The following is a 27,291-nucleotide window of genomic DNA, read 5'->3' as shown; positions in this document are numbered from 1 at the left end:
ATCTGACCTAGCCTTGGAAATTACTTTCTTGAGTGGTGTGTGGTTGTTTGTTCGATGACATCACCACCTTTGAAGGCGCTACCCTGATTGGCAGAAAGAATGCGTAGGTGGAATTGTACATTAGTTTGCCCCAGTCTTCTTGAATTTCTCAAGCTGTGCAAACTCTCCAAATTGTGAGCTAAGTAGGCTTCATGGGGATGGGCGTGGAGAGAAGCTATTATAGACCTGTTCTTAAAGGTACAGTTGTTCACTTACCTGTCTCAACTTCCTGCTGTATTCCCAGTAGGTAGTGGGTGACTTTAAAAAAAAGTCTTTTGCGTTTTGGAAGGCAAGGGATATGTTGCTTTGCCAGACCGACTCTTGCCTGGATGGGAGAGCAGGGCTGGCTGGCTGGGACATCTGGCATCATCTTTGAAGGTTCCTGGAAGTTTTGCCAGATGTCTCATCACATTCTCCGTTGTCTTCTTGACTGTGGTTTCGTTCCATGTTCCATCTGCAGACGTCTGACTCAAAAGTATTTTCTCTCTTTTTGCCTCCTATGCTTGAGCTTGTGGCTTTTTAGTCAATGTATCTAGAGGATGGAGTCTAGGCTTGGTTTTTGAGAGTCGCTGATGTTGTTCTTCTATATTTGTGACTGAGACTGGGGCTAGAGAGGCTGTCAGGGGCTAATTCTTGGAGAGTACTGAAGTCCAGCTAGAAGTAGAGGGTAAGCCCGGGGTAGCCAGATGGGCACTTCTTGACACATGTGCCAGGGCAACACGATATGAGGTATGAGTTCCAGCCTTGGTTCTGCTGTTCACTACCTAATTGGGACCTTAGGCAAACCATTTACTTTAGGGGGCCTTGGTTTCCTCACCTGTAGAATTAGACCAGTCAATCCCTAAGGGTGCTTCTGTTCGGTGTTCCTGTGTTGCTTCTTTCTGAAGCTCTTGCCAAAACAAGGGAATAAGAAGTGGGAATAAGATCAGAGACTTTCCTGCCTCTTGCTTTAATCCTATGTCTGTGGTAGAGGCAGATAAGACATCATCTCTCCTTGGTCATCCATGTGTTCTTACCTCTAGGATCAAATATAAATTTCTCTGGGCATTTAAAGCTCTTCACAACCTGACACCAGCCTACCTTTCCAGCCTTACAAATGACCTCACATATTCTTCGGTCCAGCCGGACTGGCCTTCTTGCTGTTCTTCATACATGGCGTTCCATCTCTCACTTCTGGGCTTTACACAGACCTCTTCCCCTTGTTCTAGAATTCACTCCATCTGTCCTTCTGCTTCTTAAAATCCTTAGTTTCCTTCAAGGCTCAGCTTATATGCTGACATCCTCAGAAAACCTTTCCTCATCCCCTTGTTATCACTGTCTTGAAATTGTTTTATGTGCTTATCTGTTTATATGCTATACCTTCATCTCCTCCTCCTGGCTTCTCTGGCTTCCTTCAAGTCCCAGCTAAGATCTCACCTTCTACAGGGAGCCTTTTCCATTCCACCTTAGTGCTAGTGGCTTTCCTCTTATTTCCTATTTATCCTGTCTAGAGCTTCTTTGTACATGTTACTTCCCTCATTAGATTGAGAGCTTCTGAGGACAGGGGCTATTTTTTGCCTTTCTTTGTATCCCCAGCACTTAGCACCTAGTAGGTGTTTAATAAATGTTTGTTGACTGATTATATTGGATAGCTTCTAGTGGAATGTAAGCTCCTTGAGGTTGGGAGCTTTTTTATTTTGTATTTGTACCCCCAGGCCCAAGTACAGTGCCTTGTATATAGTAGGCACTTAATAAGTGCTTGTTGCCTTGGGTTGGACTTCCCCTGCTTTGGCCTGAGTTTCTGCCTCTGTAAAATAGCGACAGTAATTCCTGCTTTGTGGCTCTTCCGAGGGTGGCATGAAACTCAAATGAGATAACGTTTGTGAAAGTGCTCCATGATCATACTGCTCAGTACAAATGTGATGTGGTCTTTTTACGTGCTTCATCAGTAAACTAGGATATCCAAGTCTGTGAGAAATCCTTCCCTGCCTCCGTGTTCCTCCCCTGCTCCATCCCTCTTTAGAAAATGGGAGCTGACGAGAGGTGATGATAGACAGGGAAGTGACCCGGAGCAGTGCTGTGCCACAGGGTCAGGGGTGGAGGGGCTTGCTTGCAGAATGGAGCCAGCACAGTAGCCCGAGTGCTGGGTGCTCATGAGCTCTGAGTCTGGGTCAGTCACCTCAGTTTCCTCATCTATAAAATGAGGGGTTGGACTTAGTGGCATCCAGACTTCCTTCTAGCCCTGACTCTATGATCCTGTGATCCGAAGACCCACAGAAAGAAATGGGTGCTGTATGGTTTAGTGGAAAGAATACAGGATTTTAAACCCAAGGCAGTAGGTTCAATCCCTTTTAATTCAACTTGATGGGCATTAAGCACTGGCTACTCTCAAAGCACTCTAATGGGCATGCTTTGCCATTAAAGAGCTTTCACTCTTTTGGGAGGCAGCAGTGGAAAGGAAGCTGTAGATGTACACAGACAAGCAGAATCAAGGACCTGGGTGGGGAGTGAGAGAAGGCTTCATGGAGCTTTCAGGTGGCACCTGAAGGAAATCTCAAAGACATTCTGAGACATAGGGATAAATAGAGAATACATGACAAATTTGGGGAATGTCTTGAGCAGATACATGGAAGTGGGAGATGGGGCTTCAACTTTGAGAAACAGCTAGTCATCTAGTTTGACTGAAGAGGGGTATGAAATATGGCTGGAAGGCTAGTGGGAGGCAGGTTGGGAAAAGGCTTTCAATGCCAGACCAGTGCATTGGTCCGCTAGCCTTAGGAGGTAGAGAGGCATTGAAGAGTTTTGAAAAGGGAAGAACATGGTCAGACCTGTGCCTTAAGAAGATTATTTTGGGCTTTTGGAGAATTGACTGAAGAAGGGAGAGACTATAAGCAAGGAGGCCGATTGTGGGGTTGTTACCGTAGTCTAGGCCAGAGTTGATGAAGGCCTGAGCTAATAATACTATCTGACATTTACAACTCTAGTTTGTAAGTGTACACTTGATGTACATTATCTTTGAGTCCCACAACTGGCAGCCTCACTTTCCAGATGAGCAAATTGAGGCCCAGAGAGGATGAGGGACTTAGAGTTGTCATGGAAGCAGAAGTCAGAAGTGGGATTTGAACCACTGTTTTCCTGACTTCAGGACTAGCATGCTGTCCACTTATTCTTTACTGTTCTGCTAGGGTGGTAGCTAGGTGAATGGAGAGAAGGAAACAGATGCGAAAGATGTCATAGAAGTAAAATCAGTAAGATTTGGCACCTGATCAGATATGGGAGGTGAGGGACGGGAGAGTCTAGGACGAGAGAATCTAGGTCACAGACCTGGGTGACTGCAAGGATGATGGTGTGCTGAGGCCTGAGGGATGTTTAGAGGAGGGGTGGGTTGGATGGGGGTTGGAGGGGATGACAAGCTTGAAAGAGTTTATCAAGGAGGCCGTTGGTGATGGACTGAAGGAGGTGTGTCTACAGGTCTGTGACTAGAGATTTGGAAGTCATCTGCATGAAGAAGTTATTTGAACCCACGGGAGCTGAAGAAATCTGTAAGAGCGAGGGTGTAGAGTGAGAAAAGAATGCCCAGGGCAGAACTCTGAGCAGCCCTCATGCCAATGAGGCATGGGGAGCAAGTGCTGAATAACTTTGCACTGGAACTCTGAGATTGGATGATCAGACAGACAGTAGGCAGAGACACCTGGAGAGCAATGTCATGGAATCTAGGAGGGAGAGGGTGGTCAACAGTGTCAGAATCTGCAGAGGACTGAGCAAAGCCCTGGATTTAGCAGTTGAGACCTTCGGGAACCTTGAGGGAAACCCTTTCAGGTGAGTGGTGGGGTCAGAAACCAGACTGTAAGGAATTGAGAAGTGAGTGGGAAGTTTGGAAGTGAGAATAGCAAGTGTAGACCAGAGTGTCCGACTTGCCGCCTGCCTGTCCAATCCAGACCATATCATACCCCACACCTTGGGTGTGACAGCTTAGAACAGCATGGATGTTGGAATAGCAGAGGATGGGGATGACATGAGCATGGTAGCAGGAGAAAGGCCATTTGAAGAAGGAAGGACTTTTGGTGATGTATATATTGGTAAAAATTTGCTATTGACTGGTTGGTTGGGAAACGTAGCCAAGCAGTTGTCTACCCTCTGGTGATGAGAAACTCACAGCCAAATGAGAGTAATTGTGAGAGTTCCAGTCCAGACAAGTTCCCCTTTAAATGGGAAACACTTCCTTGCTGTATATTTAAGTCAAAGCTCTTACAAATGGAAGCTCCAAAAATTAAATGTGGTGGTGACCAACAAAGGTCTGCTTCTTATTTATCTTTTTTTTTTTTTTTTTTTGCTTTTGGGGGAGGGAAGGCAGGGCAATTGGGGTTAAGTGACTTGCCCAAGGTCACACAGCTAGTAAGTGTCAAGTGTCTGAGGCTGGATTTGAACTCAGGTCCTCCCGACTCCAGGGCTGGTGCTTTACTCACTGCGCCACCTAGCTGCCCCTGCTTCTTATTTATCTTAAAAACCCTTTGCTCTTGTCTTGCCGGGCATATAATAGTGGTCAACAGGTTCAAGGTGGTATATGCTTTCCTAGCTCCAAATGTTCTTCCTTGCAAATGAACACTGACTTCAGCAATAGAAGCTGTTCTCCCAGAGGAACTGAAAAATCCAAAGTGTGCTTTCTGAGCAAGTAGCAGGTAGAGGAAAGAGGGACAGTGAGATTATTTTCATCTCCCTCTGTGCTCTCACTGAACTGCACAGAACCTTCCTGGGCTCTGCCTAGTAGTAAATGGAGTCATAGAATTCAGAATCAAGCTATGACCTCCATACCTTTGACATTGGCATAATACCTTGCAGGTGACACCTCGCCCTCTAAAAAGTGGCCCTGGTGGCTCTCTGTAGGTGTTTAGGGTTACAGGAAAATGTTCAGTAAGAGCTAGTAAAGCAGGCTGAGGCAGTAACTCAGCATGCTGTTGCTTCAGTGGACACCCCACTCTTCCTCCCACCTAGGGGAGCAGCTGTAGCTTCCATGTACCCAGGGGTTAGCTGTCACACTGCTGCTACCACATGCTTTGGCCATGACACTCCCCTTGGAGAGTAAAGCATCTTCCTTCTCTTCATTCTTACCCTTCTCAGTCAGCAGTGCACTGCTGCCCTGGGCAGACAAATATTTGTTTAAAAGTCAGTCCAAACACTGCTGTGAATGACCCAGTTTACCCAGAACGAGGAGCAATGAAGGGGCAGTACAGAGGAGTATGTTTTTGGTTCAGCATAAGGAGGACTATTTGGACAAGAAAGGCCCCTAGAAAATGGACTAGGCTACTTTGTGGGGGTGGGAATTTCCCATTCATTTTTGGAGATGTTCAAGCAGAGGCTGGATGCCCACTTGGTGGTGGCGGCCTAGAGGTGATTCATACTGTAGGGACCAGCTGGACCAGATGCCCTCAAGGGTCTTTTCCACTCTAAGATTCTGTGACTGTGAAAATAACCTTGCCAATGCATGGGGTCTACCCATGCCCCTCCCCTTGTCGAAAAACCTTCATTGGCTCCCTACTGCCAGGAGGACAAAATCCATTCTTAGTCTGACTTTAAAACTCTCTGAAGTTTAGTTCCAACCTCTTTTTCCAGCATCATTTTATTAACCTCCTTTCATCTGCTCTATATTTCAACCAACAGAATGACTGTCTTCCCTTCTCCTGTGTCCACAAGTTGGGATCACGCTTCTTCCTCACTGCTGCTGGCTTTTCTTTTGAGGCCCAGCTCAGATGCTGCTTTCTTAGTGAAGCCTCTGTCCCCCACATCCCTTCCTACCTCAGCTGAAACTGATTTCTCCCTCCTTAAATTTTATTTTTAAATTTAATTTAAAATAAATTCTGAACCCCAACAAGACAAGCATTTCCATATGTAAAAGAGATGAGAAAGAATTGCATGGAAAATTGCAAATCACCCTGTCCAGCGTGCTTTTCCCTCTAAGTATATAACAAATTCAACATGTAACTTTCAAAGTTGTCCTGCCTGTCTGTTTCTTCTTGGCCTCCTTTCTGTTCTCTTCTATGCATTTTTAAAAAATGCTTCACTGATGCTCTTTTTATGGGGGGTAAAGGGGACAATCCTATCACTACCTCCCTCCCAACTGAAAAAGAAAAAACATCCCATTTTAACAAATTTGTATAGACAAACAAAATAAATCTTTGCGTGGAGCATGTCCAGAAATGTATCTCTTATTCTGCACCTTGACCTATCACTTCTTTGTCAAGAGGTGGGTTCAATGCTTCTTCATTGATTCTTTAGAATCGTGGCTGACTGTTGCATTGATCAGAGTTCTTCAGTTACTCAGAGTTGTTTGTCTTTACAATGTGGTTGTTATTGTGTAAATTGTTGTCTGGGTTCTGTTCAGTTTACTCTGAATTAGTTCATACTAGTCTTCCCAGGTTTGCTTGATACCATTTCATCATTTGTTATGATTCAGTAATATCCTTTTACATCGAAATATTGATTTGTTTGGCCATTCCCCAATTGACGGACACCCCCTTAGTTCCCCGTTCTTTACTGTAACAAAAAGAGCTGTTATAAATATTCTTGGACTTCTGGGCCCTTTTCTCCTTTTCTTTGATGTTTTTGAGGCCTGATAGTGGTATCTCCAGGCTGAAGGATATAGAGCAGTTAAGTGATTTTGAGGGTAGAGTTCCAGATTGCTTTCTATAATGGCTGAACTAGTTCACAAGTCCATCAACAGTGCTTTAGAGGGCCTGTTTTCCTATATAGCCTGTTGTTCCTATATAGTTGTTGTTTTCCTTTTTTTCATTTTTGCCAGTATGATCCTCCTTAAATTTTTTCAAATTTTGTCTGGCTTTCCTTTACTCTGTCTCACTGTTTTATTTTGTTTTGTTTTGTTTTTAAATAAATTTTAAAAATTTTAAACTTAAATCCACAATGAGAAAAGGAAAAAAAAACATTGTCATGCACACAGCAGATCATAGGAAAGAATTTACTATAAAACAATAAATTTCCATTTCAAGAAAACCTATATAATAAATACTAAATAAAAGCCTATATAATAAATATTCAGGTATGATGGTTAACAAGGCACCTTGTTTTCAAAGCTGCCTAGCTTTTCTTTGCTTTCTTGGTGGTTTTCTTTTGTTCTCTGCTGTGTACTTTTTACTTGATTTTTCCCCTCCCCCCCCATCCTAAAGAAGGCTACAGTTAAATGTGGAGAGATATATACATAGATATCTATAAACATGCACATATATGCACTCATACATATGTATGTAAAACCGTCCTGTGCTTATTCCCACCTGTTATCTATGTTTCTGAAGGTGGATGGCGTCTTCTTTCATAGGTCCCAAGTCTTTCCATGTTTTCTTAAGTAGACCAGCTCATCATTTCCTGTGCCAGAGCAGTATTCAAACCCAGTCACATCCTGTCTGAGAGATTATCTATGACAGGTTTTTCCCAATTTCCTGCATTCCATCTATTCTTGGCTACATAGATTTTATCCTCTCTGTTTCTTGGATGATACTTGTACATGTTAATTGCCATTTAACCCTGTCCTCAAGGAGTTTAAAGTGTCATTTTTCACATTTGTATCTCCAGTGCCAAACACAGGGCCTTCCACATAGTACATATTTTATTAATTCTTGTCAAACTGAACTGGAGATAGAGATTTTGTTTTTCTGGCTTTCAAGATGCTGGAGCTACCGGTGGGTATGAGTAATATAGTGGTTCAGGAATTGGTAAAGGGCTGGAGAGTATGTTGGTTCTCCCATTTACTAAATGCTATCACTTTTAGTTTCATTGGGGGTAGTCTTTGTAAAGATTTCTACTGGGTTGACTGGTCAGGACTGGCTTCAGTCCTCAGGGGGTCTTATGGGTTACCACGCTTCTGCTTGTAACACCCTTTTCATCTCCCCCCCTTTTTTTTCACCCCTATCATCTTCCATGTAGTTTCTCACTCATCTCTGAGGGGGAAGAAAGGATGACCACTGTGGATGTACTGCCTGAGAGGCCTGATGTGGTGGAGATGGAGGACCCCTCCTCGCCCTTCCAGGTGGAGAAGCACTCGTGGGATGGGCTACGGGACATCATTCACAGCAGCAGGAAGTATTCAGGCATGATAGTGAACAAGGCCCCACATGACTTCCAATTTGTCCAGAAGACAGATGAGTCAGGCCCTCACTCTCACCGCCTTTATTACCTCGGTAAGCCAGGCTTCCACACCCTTTCTCTTATCAGTCCCTAACAACAACAACAAAACAACTGTAACAATACTTTACTCATAATGACTCTGCGAGGTAGGTAGTACAAGTATTATTGTACCTGTTTTACTGAGGAGGAGGAGAAATGAGTGAATCAGCTTCCTTAAAGTTACAGTCTGAGACCCAGCCTAGGTCCTATTCAGTTCACTGTCAGCACTACATGGCCTCCATACCTGCGTGCCGCCTATCCATCACCAATATGCTTGGCGGCATCTGACCAAGTCGATTTCCTGTGAAGAGTTGCCAAGAAGTAAATCTGGTTATTAAATCTCTGATTCTTAAAAGTCCAATCACTCTTGCTAGTTGGAGCAGAAAAACCCCCTCTGTAGCAGTAATTTTTTTCTTAGAGTTAGGTTAACTGTTATGGACTCTGTAGTGGTATAATCCAGTGGTACAGTTCCTAGATGAGTCTGTCTGGCCTCCAGCCCAACACTTTGTCCAAGCGAAATCAGATTAAAATAACCCTAGAATTAGACTTCTAGAACCAGAAGGGGCCTCATTGTCATTTGGTCCAACTCATACCTGAACAGGAATCTCTTTCATATTCTTCCTAGAAAGTGCTAATTTAGTTTCCACTTGAAGACCTCCAGTGATGGGGCCCTGATCACCTCCCCAGGCAGCTCATCACACTTTTGGACGACTTTGGCTGTTAGCAAGTCTTTCCTTATGTCAAACCTGGGTCTGCCCTCTTTGTTCCGAATTCTACCCTCTGTTTCCTGGCAGGTCTGCAAGGATGTGAACGTAATAATCACGTCTCCCTCTAATTCTTCCCTTCTCTCAGCTAGACATCCTCAGCTCCTTCACTAACAGGGTCTTTCACCATCCTGCTTACCTTTCTCTAGATCCTCTCCTTGCATTCCTTTTGGAGTGCCATGATTCAGGAATGACAGCATCATAGGCATGTCCTATTTAGCATAGAGCACAATAGAGCTCTTACCTTTCCAGTTCTGGACACTGCTTCTTTTAATGCAGTCTCATGTCAGAAAATCAACTTTTGTAGCTGCTCTGTCACACTCTTGACTCACATCAAGCTGACAGTCCACTCAAACCCCCAGGTCCGTTTCTCATTAACTGTCTCTGGCCCTGGCTCCCTCATCCTATATTTCTATGGCTGATTTCATTGAACCAGGTTCCAGGTTTTTCCATTTCAAGTTTCTTTGAAGTATTGAAATGTAAACACCTGTACTTTAGTTCAGTAAAATCAGTTGCACAAATACAGTCATGACTATTAAATTTAATTTTGTTAGATTCGGCTTCTTGTTGTAGCCCGTTAAGATCATTGGACCCCTAGTCTTGTTTTCATACCCTGCATTCCTCCTCTGCAAACTTCTCTCAGTGCCTCATTATGACTTGGAGATGACCACTGGCTCTGTCAGGGGAACGCAAGCCCTGATCCCGCCTAGTCTGGTGTCACCTGCAAACAACCTGGGAACCTTAGAGGGGAAAAGAAGTTGCCCTAGGAACATCCTGCGATCTGTTGGTGGGGGGTGTAGAAGAAGGGGGAGAGAGTGTAGGGTAGACCCTGTGTGCTTTTATGATGGTCAGGTCAGGTAGGGCTGAGTGTGTGTATGGGAGAGGCTTTTTTTTTTTTTAAATCACTAGTTGGCTGGAGCCACCTCCCTGAGTCATTACTTTGGTCACAGCAGACCTTGGGCCCAAGCATATCCTGCTTCTCCCAAAGAAGAGGCTTCCTGGAGACTGCCCAGTCTGCTGCTCTGCAGATTTATTTTTCCCCTTCCCCACAAGATTACACATTACAAAATGTCAGAGCTGGAAGGGATGGGGAGTTAGAGTTTACCTAGTCCAACCCTTTTATTAATTTTTTTTTATAGGTGAGGAAACTTGAGTCCCCAAGGCTTAGGAACTTGCCCAAGATCTGCGAGTCAGCAACAAAGCTGGGACTAAAACCCAGGCCTTATGAGTCCAGAGCTGATTCCACTTTACCCTCACAGCACCCCTTTTTGTGTCCTTAGAGGCCAGGGCTATAGCCTTCTTACTAATTGCTCACCTTCCTAGGGCAACTGCAGATTTCCAAGGACTTCCCATACAAAATCCCCTTGAGGTAGGAAGAGTGGGTTTGAGAGAGCAAGATAGGGAATTTCGGTAGAGTTGTAGTAGAGCCAGGCCTAGATCTCAGGTTTTTTTGACTCTAGATCTAGGCTTCTTTCCTTTGGGCCACTTCTCTTCCCTTGACTTTGAAGGAATATTATCCTTGATACCACAGTTCTTCTCTTGTCAAGGTGTTGGGTCATCATCCCCTGATGAGCCATGACAGGTGGGCAGTCATTACTCCTTCCTAGATCAAGGCCAAGAACCTGATGGTTCCTGGAAGAAGTTCCTTAGAAGAGGCTGGGTCAGCTAGGTGGCACAATAGACAGAGTACCGGCCTTGGAGTCAGGAGGATTTGAGTTCAAATCCTGTCTCAGACACTTAACTAGCTGCGTGACCCTGAGCAGCTTAACCCCAAATGCTTAGCAAAAACAAAAACAAAAAAGAAGAGTCTGGGGAAAGGTTGCCTGTCTCACTTGCTCAGAGAGCTCCCAGTGTTCCTCCAGGGCCCTGGGGACCACAGTGGAGGTTGGGCCTGGTAATGAGATGTGTTTCTCTGTGTGGGAGAGCACTCTGGGCTTGGAGCCAGAAGACCTGGGTTCAAGCCTTGTCTTGGCTATTTGCTGCCTGTGTGACCTTAGGCAGATCACTTGACCCCTTTGGCTTAAGATTCCTAATTTGTAAAATGAGAGGCTTGGACTTGACAGCTTGTTAAGGTCCTTTCTAGCTCTGAGAGAATGAAACTGAAATAGTCTAGGCACGGCAGAGCCAGGAAAGGATTCTGTGGTGGAGGAGATACTGGCACTTACTCAAGTCCTAGAAACCTAATACAGAAGAGCCAGAACATTTGGGCCTGTGGGGGAAAGTGGAACCTATCTGGGAGGTAAATGACTTAGAAGGACCCCTCTAGCCCTGGATACTCACCTTTGTTAGGTGGAAAGGCAGCCTGGGTAATGGGGTTACTTCCAGCTGTTAGCATTTCAGACTGGACAACTAGTGGCCACATCATGAGTCCTCTAGACTTGCCCACCATGGGATGGATTTATGGCTGCAGGCTGGAGCTCCATGCCTGATTACTGAGAGAGGGGCCCTGGCCAAAGTCCCCCAGGTCACTACATCTCCTGCCTCTGAATCTTGCTGCACTGGCGGCAATCTCCTCCTCTGCCAGGCTGTCGATAACCATAGATGTGTGTTGCATTAGACTGCGTCTGTCAGCATTTCCTCGTGTTTGTCCCTGGCTAGAACCTCCGAGGGCATCTGTCAGAAGGCAGTTGCCTTGACAGCATCCCAGTAAGTAGCTGCCTGGTCACCTATTATTGAGCGCTTCCCAAGGCAGCATCATTCTCATTGATGAGGAAGTTTTTTCCTAACAGGGAGCCCAAATCTACCTATCTAAAACTTCCTCCTGTGGGGCCAAACAGAACAAGCATAAGGCATGTTCTCTGTCACCATTCCTCATATACTGTCCTTGTCTTCCATAAGTCTCTCTCACCAGTTAAATCCCTTTAGTTCTTTCAGTTGGTCCCCAGATGGCCTGGTGATACTCCCTTCACCATCCGGGCTGAATGCTTCTCTGATAGCTTTAATTCCAGAGATAGACCAAGTTTCTTAAAACTGGCCAACACATCAGAAGAAGCCTGACATTATAGTGTAGCGTTCCGTCCCAGTAGTCCTCTACCTTTGCAAAGAGAAGGGGAAAGTGATAGCTCATATCTCCTTTAGGGGGGCCGAGCTTGGTCTGCATTCAGACCATTGTTTTGTGGTTGTTCTTTCCATCTATACTGTTGTGTTCCTTGTTGAATGAGAAGCTCTCACTGTAGCCCAAGACCGTGTTAGTGATTTTGGCTGCCACATTACATTGCTGATTGAAGTCAAACTTGCAGCCACTAAAGTCCCCCAGATCTTTTTCGCAGGAACTGTTGTCTAGCCACACCTTCCCATTTCTGGGTCAGTATGTTTGAACAGTCGCTGCCTTTCCCAGGGCCTGGTGCCATGGATTTCTTTTTTGTTTCCCTAGGAATGCCTTATGGCAGCCGTGAGAATTCTCTCCTTTACTCAGAAATTCCCAAAAAGGTACGCAAAGAGGCCCTGCTGCTGTTATCATGGAAACAGATGCTGGATCATTTTCAGGTGAGATGGAGTGCTTCCTGTGCCACCCTAGACCTGGTCCAGGCATAATCTGCCAGGCCATCTGGGAGGGACTGTTTGGCTGGAAGAGGGAGGTTCATCTGTGTTCCTCTCAGACTGCTTACGGAAGATAGTCGGCTTGGCATCTGCTTGAACTGAACTTGACTGGATAGGGATAGAGTTGGGTTGAGTTATGGCCTTGGTGGTACCTAGCATTTAATAACAGAGTGTGTTATGGTTCTGCATAAGGGCCCTTCTGGTGCTAGCACTCTTAAGAATGCTTGTATCTGTGGGGAAGACTGAATTTTGGTGGACTTCAGGCTGTCGTCTTGTCAGATGACACTTACATGCACAGGCACCCTTGAGAGGCACTTAAACAAAACTGTCTAATTTCCTTTTTGACAGGTTTACTAACCTGGTGAATCAGGGGAACGACATAGAGACATCATACCTAGATTTTAGCAATAACATCTCTCACAGTGTTCTTTTTTAGGCTATTTTTATTGATATCTTATTTTTTTTACGTTACTTTCATTTCTAAATATATTCCTCTTAACTACCCTACCCAGAAAGCCGTCTTTCCAGCCTCTTATAACAGCCATTAAAAAAAGAAAGAGAAGCAGTTCAGTAAAATCAGTCGGCACATAAACTGCGTCTAACATTGTATGTAATGTTCCACATCCGTAGGCCCCCTCCTGTGCAGGATATGCAGCGTCTCGATTCCTCTTTGGGGACAAGCTAGATCGTTGTAATTACATGGCGTTCAGTTTTGGTTTTTTGATTTTTCCATTTGCATTGCTGTATGTGTTATTGTATATTTTTCTGGTTTTGCATAACTTATTTTCAGTCAGCTCATATGGTTCTTCCCATGTTTTTTTGCATTCTTGTTATTTTTTAGGATTTAGTAATACTTCATTACTCCATACACCCCAGTTTCTTATCTATTGCCTAATCGTCGGACTTTGACTTTGTTTGTAATTCTCTGCTGCCACAAAAAGTAGTGTTGTTCCTGTAGACAAGATGGAGAGATGGTGACTAGGCAGGAGTACAATCATAAACGAATTTGGATTTGGTTGAATGGTGAGATCTCATACAGTTTGATGTCCCCTTAGAAGGAAGTCTCCAGGGCAGCACTGAAGAAATCTATGATATTTTCCTGTTTTTCTCCCTGATATGGATAAAAGCATAGGGAGCATGTTGATTGCGTTCACAGGAGACACCAAGTCAGGAGGGAAAACTGGCACATTGGATGGCAGCCAGTTCCTGCAAAGATCCATCTGGCTCAGAATGTTGGGTCAGTTAACTCTTCTCAGCAGTGCAGGGATCAGACAATTCCAGAAGACTCACAAGGGAAGATGCTGTCTACAGCCAGAGGAAGAACTGTGGAGTCTGAATGCAGATCGAAGCAGACTGTTTGCTCTCTCTTTTTTTTTTCCTTCTCATGGTTTTCCCCTTTTGTTCTGATTCTTCTCTCACAACATAACTAATGTGGATTTCCTGTTTATTATTTTTCCTATTTAGGTTTAATATGTTTGTACATGTGGAGCCTATATCAGATTGCTTGCCATCTTGGGGAGGGGGGAAGGGGTAAGGGAATGAGGGGGGGGAGGGAGAAAAAAATTATAATTCAATCTTATAAAAGTGAGTGTTGAAAACTATCTTTCCATGTAATTGGAAAAAATAAAATACTATTAAGTGGGGGGGGGGGAGAAAAACATTGGATCAGATTGGGTAAAGAGCCAATTTAATAAGGATATCCACTGAAAAAGAGCCTGGGGATCTTAGGAGACTCCAGTCCTATGCCTTATTGGTACTCTGAGATGGCCTGATAAAAGCTAATGTCATCTTAGACTGCATTAAGAGACATAGGGTTCAAGAAATTAATGACAGTCCTGCCATCCTCTGCTCTGATGAGATCACATCTGGAGCACTGTATCTATGTCTGGGTACTGCATTGTGGGAAGGGCATTAATAAGCTGGAGAGTGTCCAGAGGAAGGCATGCAGGGTGATAAACGGTCTCTGGTTATTGTCATCTGAGAATTGGTTGAAGGACCGGGGCTGTTTAACCTGGAGAAGGAAAGACTTAGGGAGGTCATGGAGGTCTGCCCTCTGAAAGAGGGACTAGACTTAGTCTGATTGGCTCCTGAGGGCAGAATGAACACTGAGTACAAGTTGCAAAGAGGCTGATATAAGCTTGGTGTCAGGGAAACCTTTCTTAAGATGAGAGTAGAGTGGACTGCCTCAGGAAGGGCCTCAGTGGGCTCCACAGTGGAGGGCTTCTGGGACGTGAGCTGGATGACTCCTCCTTGGGTGGTATGGTGGGAGTTGTTAGGGTGATGGTTTGGACTACATGGCCCCAAGGCCCCTTCTAATTGTGAGATTCTGGGATTCTGCCATCGTTAATATAAACCAGGTGGAGAATGATTGTGAAACTCCCCTCCCCCCCCCCAATCTGCCCATATGTCACAGTGTGTGCTCTTGATAAAAAATCAGAAGCATCTACTTCTCCTTTTAAATGCAATACCAGTGGGTTGAGGGAAAGTGGTGTTGAAGCCCTTTTATCGAGGCTGGCTAATAATTAATGGCCTTGGCAGCCTGTGTCTCCTGGGAGGGAGATAGTTCTGAATTTGAACAGGCCATTGCTTTTACCAAACAGGAAGAGTGTTTTGGGGTAGGGTCTTGGGTTCTTATTTTTAGTGCAAGGAAGAACCTCCCTCTCCAGCCCTTGACAGGATGGGAGGAGGCAGGGGAAGGATGAGGGAATGTGAGAAAGGCAGTGTGGCCTGCTGCAGAAACCTTTTCTTATGACCACCTAGTGGGCCAGCCTCCTGTAGGGTACATCTCCAGTGGCTGCCTCTTGCCTGGCAACTAAAATGAGCTCCACCTTCACATATAAGGCCCTCCACAGTCTGACTCCCCTCCCCCCTGACTTCCAGCTTCTTTTCCTAATACCCCCTCCACACATGCTGCTCTCACTGCTATGCTCTGTGTCCACACATCTCCCTGGTACTCGCTTTCTTCCTTGCCTTTGCTTATGCTCTTCCCTGGGCCCCAAATCTCCTCCTTTTCCTTCTTTGTTGCATTCCTGATCCTTTCCCAAGTCTGACTCAAAGGCCAGCTGTTCTGCAAACCTATTCTTGATTGCTCCTTTCCCCCTTAAACCTTACACAATGCTTTCTTTGTGTTAATAACTAATATTGATATAGGACTCTAAAAGTTTGCAAATCCCCTGATGTACATGCTTTCATTCGAGCCTCCCAACAACCCCATGAGGGAAAAACGGTGATAATTATCCCTGTTTGACAGATAAAGAAACTGAGGCCCAGGAAGCTTAAGTAACTTTCTTATCATCACAGCTATAGTAGAGAGCTAAACACAGCTAGACACAGGTCTTTGAACTCTAACTCCAGGCCTCCAGCCGCTGTTGCAGGCCATGCTGACACAGTGAAGAAGGCTGGGCCTGAGCTCTGACCAGGAGCACCTGATTTCAGGGGTGCAGCCTCAGACACAAGATTATTTGGGTGACCCTGGGCAAGGCTCCACTGCTCTCTGCATCAGTTTCTTCAAATGTAAAATGGAGATAATACAGCATCAATCTCCCAGGGTTATTGTCAGGAACAAATGAGATGATAAATGTAAAGTGCTCTGTGAACCTTCAAGTGGTCTATAAACTCTAGTTGTTATCATCATCATCATGCTCTCCTCTGTTGTAACAGTCTTTGTCTCTTAAGTTAAAATTAGTGGTGGGGCTGATGAAAGGAGACTATGTTGGGCACTACCCAGGGAATGGATTTGCTTGCCCCAGGTCATGAGGGAGTCCTGACTTTGTTAGTAAAATAGTTTTTGTCAGAATGTTTTTGGTCATGGTGGCATTATGAGTTCAGGGTCACCTCTGTTAAGGGATAGAGGCTAATAGTGCAGTCACAAGCCTCAGACACTGTTCAACCGAGGCCTCACTGGATCCTTGTTCCATTTGTGTGTGTTCAGGCTACCCCGCACCATGGCATGTACTCTCGGGAAGAAGAGCTCTTGAGGGAGCGGAAGCGTCTAGGTGTGTTTGGTATCACCTCCTATGACTTCCACAGTGAAAGTGGCCTCTTCCTCTTCCAGGCCAGTAATAGCCTCTTTCATTGCCGAGATGGGGGCAAGAATGGCTTCATGGTGAGTTTTCTGAGCTAGGCTGGATAGGTGTGTAGGTGATAAGGCAGAAAGATCCCTTCCTTATCTTTTGATTCCAGCCAAATGCTATCTCCTGTCTCTGAGACTTTGCCCATACTGGTTTTCAGGGGCTCTTCCCTTCCCCCTTGTTATTGCCTGTTGGACTCAGCTTTAGAGCTAGTTTGTTCTTTAAGATTTCCTTGATTTTCCACCCTCTTTCCTCCTGACTGCCCCCTCTCAGACTTCTCATCTGAGACTTTGACACCAGAGAGATTTGTATACCTGTCTCTTCCCTTCTAGTCACTGTGAACTTATCTTTGTCACTCTGGCCCCTAGCCTATCTGTGCTCCTGCCCATAGAAGGTACTTAATAAGTGTCTGTTAACTGTATTGTATCTCCTCAGGTGTCTCCCATGAAGCCACTAGAAATCAAAACTCAGTGTTCTGGGCCTCGGATGGATCCCAAGATCTGCCCTGCTGACCCTTGCTTCTTCTCATTCATAAATAACAATGATTTGTGGGTGGCGAATATTGAGACTGGAGAAGAGAGACGGATGACGTACTGTCATAAAGGTGAGCTCAGGCCTTTGGGGATGGGCTCCTCAAAAATACTCTATCTCCCTTACTGCTTTAGCTGTTGTCTTTGGTAATTGTTCTCAGGGGATGTAGACTGTGGCTGTCAGCATCCACACTCTCCCTGCCTTATCCCACCCCACTTGCTGCCTCTTCCAGTCCACCCTGAGGCACCAGAGTGCCCCCCTACCCCAAAAAAACCGCTGCCTGCTTCAGATTCTTCCAGTCCATAGTGGGCTCCCCACTCCCTTTCTGGACTGCTGCAGTCCTGTTTGGTCAGCCTTTCCTCTAGTCTGGTCTTCCTTCAGGGCACACTTAGTGACCTCTTCTTGTGCAGTACTCACTGATTTTTCTCCCCATCTGGATTGTGAGCTCCTGGAGAGCAGGGAACATGTCTTCAATGTCTGTTTGCTACAACTAGTGGCCTGGGCCCAGGTTGAGCAGGTTTTCATTAAAAGCATATTGATTACTCTCCCTCTGCAGGTTTGTCCAGTGTCCTGGAGGACCCCAAGTCAGCAGGAGTAGCTACCTTTGTCATCCAGGAAGAATTTGATCGATTTACAGGCTACTGGTGGTGCCCAACAGCTTCCTGGGAAGGTGTGTCTTTCTTTATGCCTATTTGGTGGTCTGGGACCTTTCAGGATTTTAAAGAAAGAGCACTTTTAGTCTGTACTTTCTTTCCCTCACTTGATCATCAGCATCAGTTCTTGGTGCTGACTTGTTTTTGAAGTGTGGGGAAAAGAGCTATCTTCTTAGGCTATGAAAGCTAGACTGGCATCCCGGAATGAGAACTTAAATATTGGTGGGTGCTTTAATTACTTTCCTTACCACAGTACTTCCAGGTAGCTAGTGTAATCATAATTGACCCCACTATCTGTGAGGAGTCTGAGGTGTAGAGAGGCAGCATCACTGACCCAGGGCCCATTGCTCACAGGGATTGAAGCCAAGATTCCCAGAACCACAGGCTCTTAGAATTGAAAGGGACTTGGCAGTGAAGAGGAATCCCACTGGAACATGGCCAACAGGGAGTCATCCTTCTCTGCCCAAAGAGCCCCAGTGAAGGGCCAAGGACCACCTCCTGAAGCTGTGCCTGCCACCTTTTGACAGCTCTAATTGTGAGGAAGTTTTTCCTGAATTCAAACCTAAAATGTCACTCCTGGTTCTGCCCTCTGCAGCCAAACATAAGACGTCTAATTCTTCTTCCCTATATCAGTCCTTCCAGTACTTAAGTACTGCTGTCACATGTCCCTCCCCACCTCTCCTCTGTGCACACCCTCCCAGGCTTCTCCAGGCTAAACATCTTCATATCTTCTGAATTCCAAGTCCAGTGTCCTTCTTACCATGCTAGAGACCTTAGAGCCTGAGGACCAGAGAGGGTCCTGGGCCTGTCCCACATGGCCCAGGTCTGCATGCCAGGGCTCTTCATGGTAGTGCTAAAACTTAGATGGTTCTGTAATGGACTTGGCAGCAGTTTGCCCTTATGCCAGGACCTCTGCAGACTGTGAAGCCTGTGTAGCTAACTGATTTTTCCATAGGCCTTAGGTCAGTTTTTCAAGAGAAATATTGACTAGAAGATCTTCAATAAAATTCTGTAAAGCTGATTGTTAAGAAATGTTTATTTCTTCCTTAATAGTTCTGCTTTATCATCTCCCCATCTCCCCATGTGACTTCGTGATAAAGGACAAAATGTTTGAACTACTGAGTACAAAGGATTTTCTGGAAGGATTTTTCCTGGGTGCTTGTTAGCGGGGGTCAGCCTTGCTCATGCTTTGTACCTGACAGGTACTTTTGGTCGACAGCCCTTCTTTGGTAGTGACATAAGTCTTAGGGCCTCCCCTCACCCCCAGCTTTCTTAAGGTCATTCAGTAGTCACTAATTAAATGCCTACTTTGTGTGGCACAAAGGGCAGACGGTGCTTGCCCTCATCAAGCTTAACATTGTAAGGGGGGGACCTAATACAGACTGTTATATGATAAGAAGCAGATCAGAGAGGTGTGAAGTAAAGAACCATGATCTAAGCTGTTGGTGACTGGGAGAACAGGGAAGGCTTGCATGAATGAAGGAGGTGGCTTTTGATTTGAGTTAGACTCTAAATATGCTCTAAGATACTCATCAGGCAGAAGGGGAGGGGAGGGCATTGCAGATTGTCATTCTAAATAGCACCTTATGACCCTTAGCTTCTTGGTTCTTTATTTGTTTCCACTAACTATCTCTGCCAGTCAGGGCTCCCATTTCCCCATTTTTACAAGCCTCTTTCCCCCAATCCCAGTCCTCTAGACATTCCATCCTAAGCATACACTCCATCTGTCCCTACTCTAAGCTTTGGTCATAATCCCCATCCCCTTCTAGTCCTGCCTTTCATCTTACCCTTTGGAACTCCGTTTCCATTATTCAACTCCCTCCATCCTTAAACGCTGCTTCTTATACTCACTTGCCCTGCCTCGTGATGATATCACAGCTCTCACTTTTCCCCAAGCACTGACCTTCTCTGTTGATCTGGTCCAGCACTAGCCACTTCTTTTCCCTGCCATCTCAGGGGACCTCATGGATGAAGTGACACATACCAGGGTCACGCTGCCCTGCCCCTTCCAGATTCTTGCTCTGCTCTTATCTCTCAGTAACCCTCATGCCCTCCAGTCATACCCTCCTCTCCCCATCCTGTTTCTGGCATAGGTGGCCTCCAAGGACACTACCCTACCCGGCCCCCAAGGGCCTCAGAGCTTGACCTAGTCTTCCCTTTCCCCTGGCCCCTGCCACCATCCTTGGAGACTTCTCTGTGCTGAAGATCCTTTTGTCACTCTATCCTCATGGTTCCTTGAATCCCTCCACTTGTTTGGCGTCTCTGTTCCAAGTTAGCTGCCACCCGGAGGGGCAAACTGTCCCACATTCGTACTTTTCAATTTTGAACTTTTTCAATTTTGAAGCTTCCTTCTTTGGCCGAGATCTTTTTTTTTCACCTGTCATTCCTTTAAGTAGTTTTAGATAGAGGTTAGGTAGTGGAAATAGCCCTCAATTCGGAATAGGCCCCACGCTTGCTTTTCATTGACATTGGCCACCATATAACAAGTGTCACTTTTCCCTTCCCAAGCCCTAGTTTCTTCATCTGTAAAAGGAGGGATTTGGCCTAGATGATCTCTAAGGTTCCTTCCAACTCTCATAAATCCAGTGATCTCAGGGCTTTTTTTTGCCCTCAGTATCATTTCTGGTCCCTTGGCTCCTGGGCCTTCAACCCTATTCTTTTCTCACTGTTCTCCCCATGCAGTCTTTACCTAGTGGCCGGCCATTTAAAAATGTTTTTTATTGATCTCTTATTTTTACATCACCTCTATTTCTGAATATTCACTACTCCATTGTGCTACCTTGCAAGCTATCCCTTGTAATATTAAAAAAAAAAGGGAGGAGGGGAATATGCACTACTCCATAACCCCATCTAGCAAGCTATCCCTCGTAATATTGAAAAAAGGGAGGAGGGGAACGTTTCACCAAAAAGAGCCTGGCAGTGTATGCCATGTTACCCACCAGCACATCTCTACCTCTGGAGTCAGGGGTGGGAGGTACATTCTCTCCTCTGAGGCCCAGCTTGGCTCTTACAACTTCACAGTGTTCTGTTTCATCGTGCATTGTCGTGTTCTTAGCAGTATTGTTTTCCCAGCTTTACTTGCTTCACTTCGCATTAGTTCATATCATTGTTTCTGTGCTTCTCTGAGTTCTTTATGTTCCTTGTTTCTTACAGCACAGTAATATCCCATTACTTTCAAGTACCGGAGTTTGTTTAGCTGTTTGCCAGTCAATGGACATCTACTTTATAGATATTCTTTGCTGTCACAAAGTGCCGCCATGACTATGTTGCTGTATGTGGGACCTTTCTTTCTGTCTTTGACCTTCTCAAGTTCATGGATTTAGCCACGTCTTCCTCTTGTTTTAGGGTCTGAAGGTTGTAAGACCCTGCGAATCTTATATGAAGAAGTAGATGAATCAGATGTGGAGATCATTCATGTTCCCTCTCCTGCTCTGGAAGAAAGAAAAACTGATTCCTATCGGTATCCCAGGACAGGTGAGCAGCACTGAGAGGGAAGCGGGAGTTGTCTCTCCCACTCTGGCTTGATTCTCAGAGCAGATGTACTCCTTCCATTTAGGGGACAAATGACTAAAACTTTGCAGTGAAACCCCAAAAGGCTCCCCTCATTCATAAGTGTGGGATGAGTATCTCCTCATGCTACAGCCTGATGAGCGGTTTTAAGGAAGAAACACAGTCTCTGCCTGGTCAACTCTCTGCTTGCTTACTTATTCTACTCATTCAGGATGTAGCCCCAGCCTTACTCATCCTCTCAGTTACCGAAGTGCTCAGGGTCTATGCCTTGGGCTTGAGTGAGGCTTAACACAGATTTCTTGGTACTTTCCATGTTTTCCCCCTGTCTCTCCAGCTAGTTTTGTATATTCCTTGGGGACAGGATCCTACATCTCCTACTTCCTTTAATCCCTAATGGTACCTCACTTGGGGACCTCGCACTGAGTAGGTGCTTAATGCACATGTTATGAGGCTTACTTATTCAGTCTGAGGGTGGCTCAAGGACCTGCTGTTTTTAGTCATCGAGGATAGCCCGTCATACCTACCTTTGAATACTTAGTACTTTGCTCCCTCTGAAAAAGTGCCCTTTTGGGGGTCACCTTGACCTGAGCACCCTGCTCCCTCACCCCTGCATGCTCTGCCCCAGGGACTGACCCAAAGATTGGCTTGTGGGCAGGTACACAGAATACTTGGCATTTGGTAGCTTCTCACTCCCTTGTGCTTTCCGCAGGCAGCAAGAACCCCAAGATCGCTTTAAAACTGGCTGAATTTCAGACAGACAATCAGGGAAAGGTAAGAAGGCTTTATTCTGCCTCACACATACACACACTTACACACCCCTGGGGAAGGAGCACAGGTAGGTAGGCCTGGCTGGGCTGGGCTAGCCGCCTTCAGCATTTCTTGGCCACCCAAATGCTGGTGCCTTCCCCTCAGGGGCACCTCACATAAGGGTTGCTGTGTGTGTTCCGTGCCTCCCCAATATAGGAATATGTCATGTTGTCTCCTCCCATTAGAAGGGGAGCTTCTCGTCATTGTATGCATGCCCGATGCCTAATACTATACTTGTTGATTGGTTGGGAGCATTGCCCGAGGTGAGAGAAAGGTCACCCTGTCTCTGGTAACAGCTCCCATTCCCCTTTGTGGCAGCTGGGTGCTTGCGATAGAAAGCAGGCCTAATAGTGCTTTGTCACATGAGGTAGTCAGTGCAGGTGTTACTGTCCCGATTCTGCAGCTGAAGAGACTGAGGCCCAAGGAGTGCAGTGACAGTGACATGCCCAAAGTAACACAACTTGTGACTGGCAGAGCTGGGACTCCACCCCAAGTCTTCTGATGCCAAGTCCAGTTATCTTCCCAAGGCTGTGGGCATGCTCTCCAGGGATCATTCTCCTTACAAAAGAGAGTGTGATTCCTTGGATGTAACCCAGTACCATTCTCTAATGTATTTCAATGTAATTCAACAAGCATTTATTAAAAGCCAATTATGTATTAAATCCCTGAATAAGGCCTTGGGGATGCAAAGATAAATAGACTCTACTGTCAAAGAGCTTGGCGAGCCAGATGGTGCAGTGGATGGAGCACCAGGCCTGGAGTCAGGAAGATTCATCTTCCTGAGTTCACATCTGGCCTCAAATAGTTCCTAGCTGTGACTGGGCAAGTCACTTCACCCTCTTTGCCTCGGTTTCCTCATCTGTAAAGTGAGCTGAAGAAGGAAATGGCAAACCGTTCCAGTATCTTTGCCAAGAAAACCCCAAATGGGGTCGCGAAGTGTCAGACACTCCTGAACAACAACAATTAGAGAATTTACAATCTAATGGTGAAGAATACAGAGGTATCTTGGTTTCTCTTGTGTCATAGTTGATTGCTAAGAGGTCCAGGCAAAGTGCTGTGAAAAATTTGAGGTAGGTGGAGGAGGCAGGGAAGGCTTTATGGAATCTAGAGGCCCACCAGAAAGGGGAGAGACTTCATCAGATGGATGTTTAGACGGGCAGCCCTAGAAAAAGTGTTTTTCAAGTCAAATACCATTTCAACATAAAGCTCAGGCATGGTTTACAGACCCACTTAGGACAAGTGGCATTCAGTACGATGGAAATCCATTAGAACATAGGATTGTAGAATTCCAAGCTGGAAGGGACCTTAGAAATTCTCCTATCCAGTGCTATCGTTTTACAAATGAGAAAATTGAAGCCCAGCGAGGTTGTGACTTGCCCAAAGTCACACATGTGTTAAGTTGCACAGGCAAGATTTGAACCGAGGTCCTCTGACTCCCAATCCAATGCTCTTACCACTCCACAATGGCAACTAATAGAATCTTGTTTGGGTCCAGAATTCATTATGGTAACGAGATTAAAATGACTCAGATCCTTCTGTCCCAGCCCCAGGTCGAGAAGACTTGAGGTGTGAGCTCTGCGTAGTACTTACCCTGCAATATATATTTTAGATACTCTTCGATAAGAGGCCCAAAGAGTGGAAATGGAACTGGACTTAGAAAAATTGACCAAGAGGATATGGGACAGCTTAGTTAATAACAGAATCCTCTCACGCTTGTCTCACACCCTTAATTATTTTTAGAGGACCTTGTCTACCCATCCCTTTCCCTGGACTTATGCAGTAGATTCTGAAAAACCAAAATATAAAACCTTTCCTTAAGCCTTATAGCCTGTGTTGTAGTGGATGTGCTCCTAGCAAGGGCAGCATTGTACAATGGGGAAAGCACCGGCTTCAAACCCTGCTTCTGCCCCTCCCTCCTTGACCTGGGCCCAAGTGATACAGCCTCTCTGGGCCTCAGTTTTCTCCTCACTTAAATAAAGGGTTAGACTGAATGGCTTCCAAGACCCTTTCCATCTCTGCACCCATGATCTGTAGGCTCCTTAGGAAAAGGTTGGCTGAGCAGTATGTAACCTGATGTTTTCTTTTGGTCTAGATGGTTTGTGCTCAGGACAAGGAGTTGGTGCAGCCGTTCAACACGCTCTTCCCCACAGCAGAGTACATCGCCAGGGCCGGATGGACACGAGATGGCAAATAGTACATAGGTTTTTCTTTAGCCTCACTGCCCATTACCTCTTAGATTTGGACCATATCTGTTATCTTGTTTTACTTTGAACATTAGTCCCATTTGAGGGAGCTGGAGTTAGCTGACTTGCTGTGAGTCATATGACTGTAGACCTCAGTCATCTCGACTCTTCCCATAGCCCCCGGCATCTAAAAGGTTGTAGTAAAGATTTGGACCAACGCTGAAAAAGCCAGGGCTCCTAGACTGATGTCTGCTTTCCTATATAGTACAAGTCATGGCTAGGTGTAACTCTCAGAGCCAAGGATGGCTCGCAGATTCTTGCTCAAGTCCATCAGAAGAAACAAGGCCCAGTACAAACCCTAAAGAAGTACATAATCATGACAGATAACCTTGTTGGTGATAGCTGATGGCTCAGATACAGGCCCTACTTCTTCCCCAATCTGGCCTACGAGCCAACTCCAAATAGCCTTTGTCCACCCAATCTCTCCCTCAGGTGATGAGTGGGAATCAAGTGTGGAATTGCGACAGTCTGCCCCCACTGGCTTTTTTTTTCCTCCAGTAGAATGAATCCTGGTCTGAATTTGCTGGTCCTGCCTCCTTACTGGGGCCTTTCTTTACCATCCTCTTTGCTACCTTCTTCACTGTCCAACTTTCACAGTAAAAAACCAAAACCGCATTTTAATGATTACTTGGGATAATATTTTTTTTAAGTGTTTTACCTGTATCCTTCTAATGAGATCTCATTTTTGGAGTATGGCTTATATTCGAGGATGACCTCTGTTTGGACCAGTATGTTAGGGATGGGGAGACAGATGCTGGATTTGTGACAGTTGAAACAAACAAAGGAGAGATTGGAAATCAGGATTCTGATCACAGAGTAGAATTTTTATAGCAATCCCTCACGTTTGAATAAGACTTTATAGTGTGTAACACTCTTAGGAACTTTTGTCTTTTGTGATGCCAAGTAGAGAAAGGTGTTGAAAGTCCTGACGTGCTAGTACATATCCCATGAAGCACTGTTCTTTGGGGGAGAGAATGGACATTCAGATTTCCATTAGAAGATTGTAGGACATAGACCTAGAATGAACCTTAGAGCCAACTGGTTCAACCTCCATCATCTTACAGTTGAGAAGACTAACCTGAGGTCTAGAGGGCAAGAGATTTGCCTGAGGTTGTATGAGTAGGAAGAGGCAAGCTGGGCTTTGAACTCTGTGTTTCCAGTTCTAAATCCAGTGCCCTTTCCAGAGCTATACTGTTGCCCCTCTACCTCCCTACCTTCATAGGAGTCAGATAACCAGAATGACAGCCTGTATTTTTGTGTTCTTTAAGTCTTACCAAAAACTTGTCTGTCCTTTGCTTCCTAGTGCCTGGGCCATGTTCCTAGACAGGCCTCAGCAGCGGCTCCAACTGGTTCTCCTGCCCCCAGCTCTCTTCATCCCTGTCCCAGAGAGTGAGGAGCAGCGCCTTGAATTTGCCAAAGCTGTCCCTGAAAACATCCAGCCATATGTTGTGTATGAAGAGGTTACAGATGTATGGATAAATGTAAGGACCGAGGGTGCACTGCTGTCTCCCTCAGCTGCACCAGGCCTTTTCCCCATGGGCCCTGTCCTGTTCCTCCCAGACGAACAGCCTGAACACAGACTTGTACCAGCCCGCTTCTTGTTCCAGCTCCTGATTCGTGTCTGAGGAGAGGAGGCATTTATGCTCTGGGAGTGAGATGAGGGCATAGGCCCACACCCGGGTCAGAGCAGTTCCCTCATTTCCCGGGGTGACCTTCAGCTTCAGCTCTCTCCATTTGTTCCCCCTTTAGTAGGGCTTTCACCCAGGTCTTGGAGCCATTGGTCTTTCCTAAGCTCTTTTTTTGTTCTTTTCCTTGGTAGGTTCATGATATTTTCTACCCTTTTCCCCAATCGGAGGGAGATGAGATCTGTTTTCTTCGAGCCAATGAGTGCAAAACTGGCTTTTGCCACCTGTACAAAGTCACAGCAGTGCTAAAACCAAATGGCTATGACTGGACCGAGCCTTTCATTTCTGGGGAAGGTGAGAGATATTTTATGCATTCGTATAATGTCCATGACCCTTCCTGACTTGACACTGGGGGCTATAAGGACAGACCCAAAGAAGACCAAATCCCAGCCTTCAGAACTCTAGTTAAGAAGAGGATGGGTAGTTTCTGAAGCGCTTTAAGGTTTATGAAGTACTTTCCTCACAACAGTCCTGAGAGGTAGGTAAGAGGCAAGTGTCCTCCTTGTTCAATAGATGACGAAACCAAAGTAAACTAACTTGCTCTGGTCAACCCAGGTCTCCTTAGTCCAAGTGCAGTGCTTCTTGTACACGAAAACTGCCTCTCGGGGCAGATGAGGATTAGTGGTACAGACAAAAGCTGGTTGTATCTCAGGAGAGACAGCTGCTCCCTGCTTCTGCATTACTCTTCCTACCCTTGCTGGCTTCCCCAAAAAGATCCCCAAACGTCGGCTGATGACTCTTACATTTTATTCAGTGTTCAGAGTGCTGCCATAGATCTGGGTTCTCCCGTTGACTTGTCTCTTTCCTGTCTTCCAGATGACTTTAAATGCCCCATCAAAGAAGAGATTGCCTTGACCAGTGGTGAATGGGAGGTTTTGGCAAGGCACGGATCCAAGGTACCACTTTTTTTTCCTGTAGATTCCCTGCCCCGTTCATTCTGTGTATGGCCTCCATCTTCCCTTTCTGCCACAGACCACTTTTGGGAACTCAGACTACCTCTTGTCTCCTTGGTCTTTGTACTGTGACCTGGAGAAGCATACCTCTTCATCATTAGTGCTCAGCCTAAGGAGAGCCTGCTGGCTGAGGAGGAATTGTCTGCTTATATGAGCCATGCCACTTGACACCACAGTCAGCCCCTACTGATCCCATTCATCCTACTTGAGGTGAGAAGATAGACCTGCCATATCCAGGCTTGGTTTGGAAGTGTAGATGAGGCGCAGCCCTTGGAAGGGTCCTCTGCTGCTGTGACGTAGTCTTCTTTGTGGGAAATCAGTCGGAATCATCTGTGACCATTGCTT

The 27,291-nt window shown here is 45.6% G+C and overlaps 1 protein-coding gene across 4 annotated transcripts in view; it reads left to right on the top strand.

The window, feature by feature from the left end:
• DPP9 (dipeptidyl peptidase 9) overlaps nucleotides 1–27,291 on the top strand; it is a 52,478-nt gene that overhangs the window by 6,075 nt on the left and 19,112 nt on the right. For all 4 annotated transcript variants that reach the window (XR_005010248.1, XM_036757079.1, XM_036757085.1 and 1 more), the window contains exons 3-13: nucleotides 7,951–8,204; nucleotides 12,328–12,440; nucleotides 16,426–16,599; nucleotides 17,000–17,168; nucleotides 17,652–17,765; nucleotides 21,094–21,222; nucleotides 21,968–22,029; nucleotides 24,158–24,258; nucleotides 25,612–25,789; nucleotides 26,128–26,287; nucleotides 26,810–26,889. Coding sequence is in view for 3 of the 4 variants with exons in the window: in XM_036757079.1 (XP_036612974.1) it covers nucleotides 7,951–8,204; nucleotides 12,328–12,440; nucleotides 16,426–16,599; nucleotides 17,000–17,168; nucleotides 17,652–17,765; nucleotides 21,094–21,222; nucleotides 21,968–22,029; nucleotides 24,158–24,258; nucleotides 25,612–25,789; nucleotides 26,128–26,287; nucleotides 26,810–26,889 (1,534 nt within the window). In the remaining variant the exon portion in view is untranslated. The remainder of the gene's footprint in view (nucleotides 1–7,950; nucleotides 8,205–12,327; nucleotides 12,441–16,425; nucleotides 16,600–16,999; nucleotides 17,169–17,651; nucleotides 17,766–21,093; nucleotides 21,223–21,967; nucleotides 22,030–24,157; nucleotides 24,259–25,611; nucleotides 25,790–26,127; nucleotides 26,288–26,809; nucleotides 26,890–27,291) is intronic.

This window comes from Trichosurus vulpecula, chromosome 1 (genome assembly GCF_011100635.1).
Source record: "Trichosurus vulpecula isolate mTriVul1 chromosome 1, mTriVul1.pri, whole genome shotgun sequence".
NCBI lineage: Eukaryota > Metazoa > Chordata > Mammalia > Diprotodontia > Phalangeridae > Trichosurus > Trichosurus vulpecula.
This window is presented reverse-complemented; position numbering and strand designations above follow the sequence as displayed.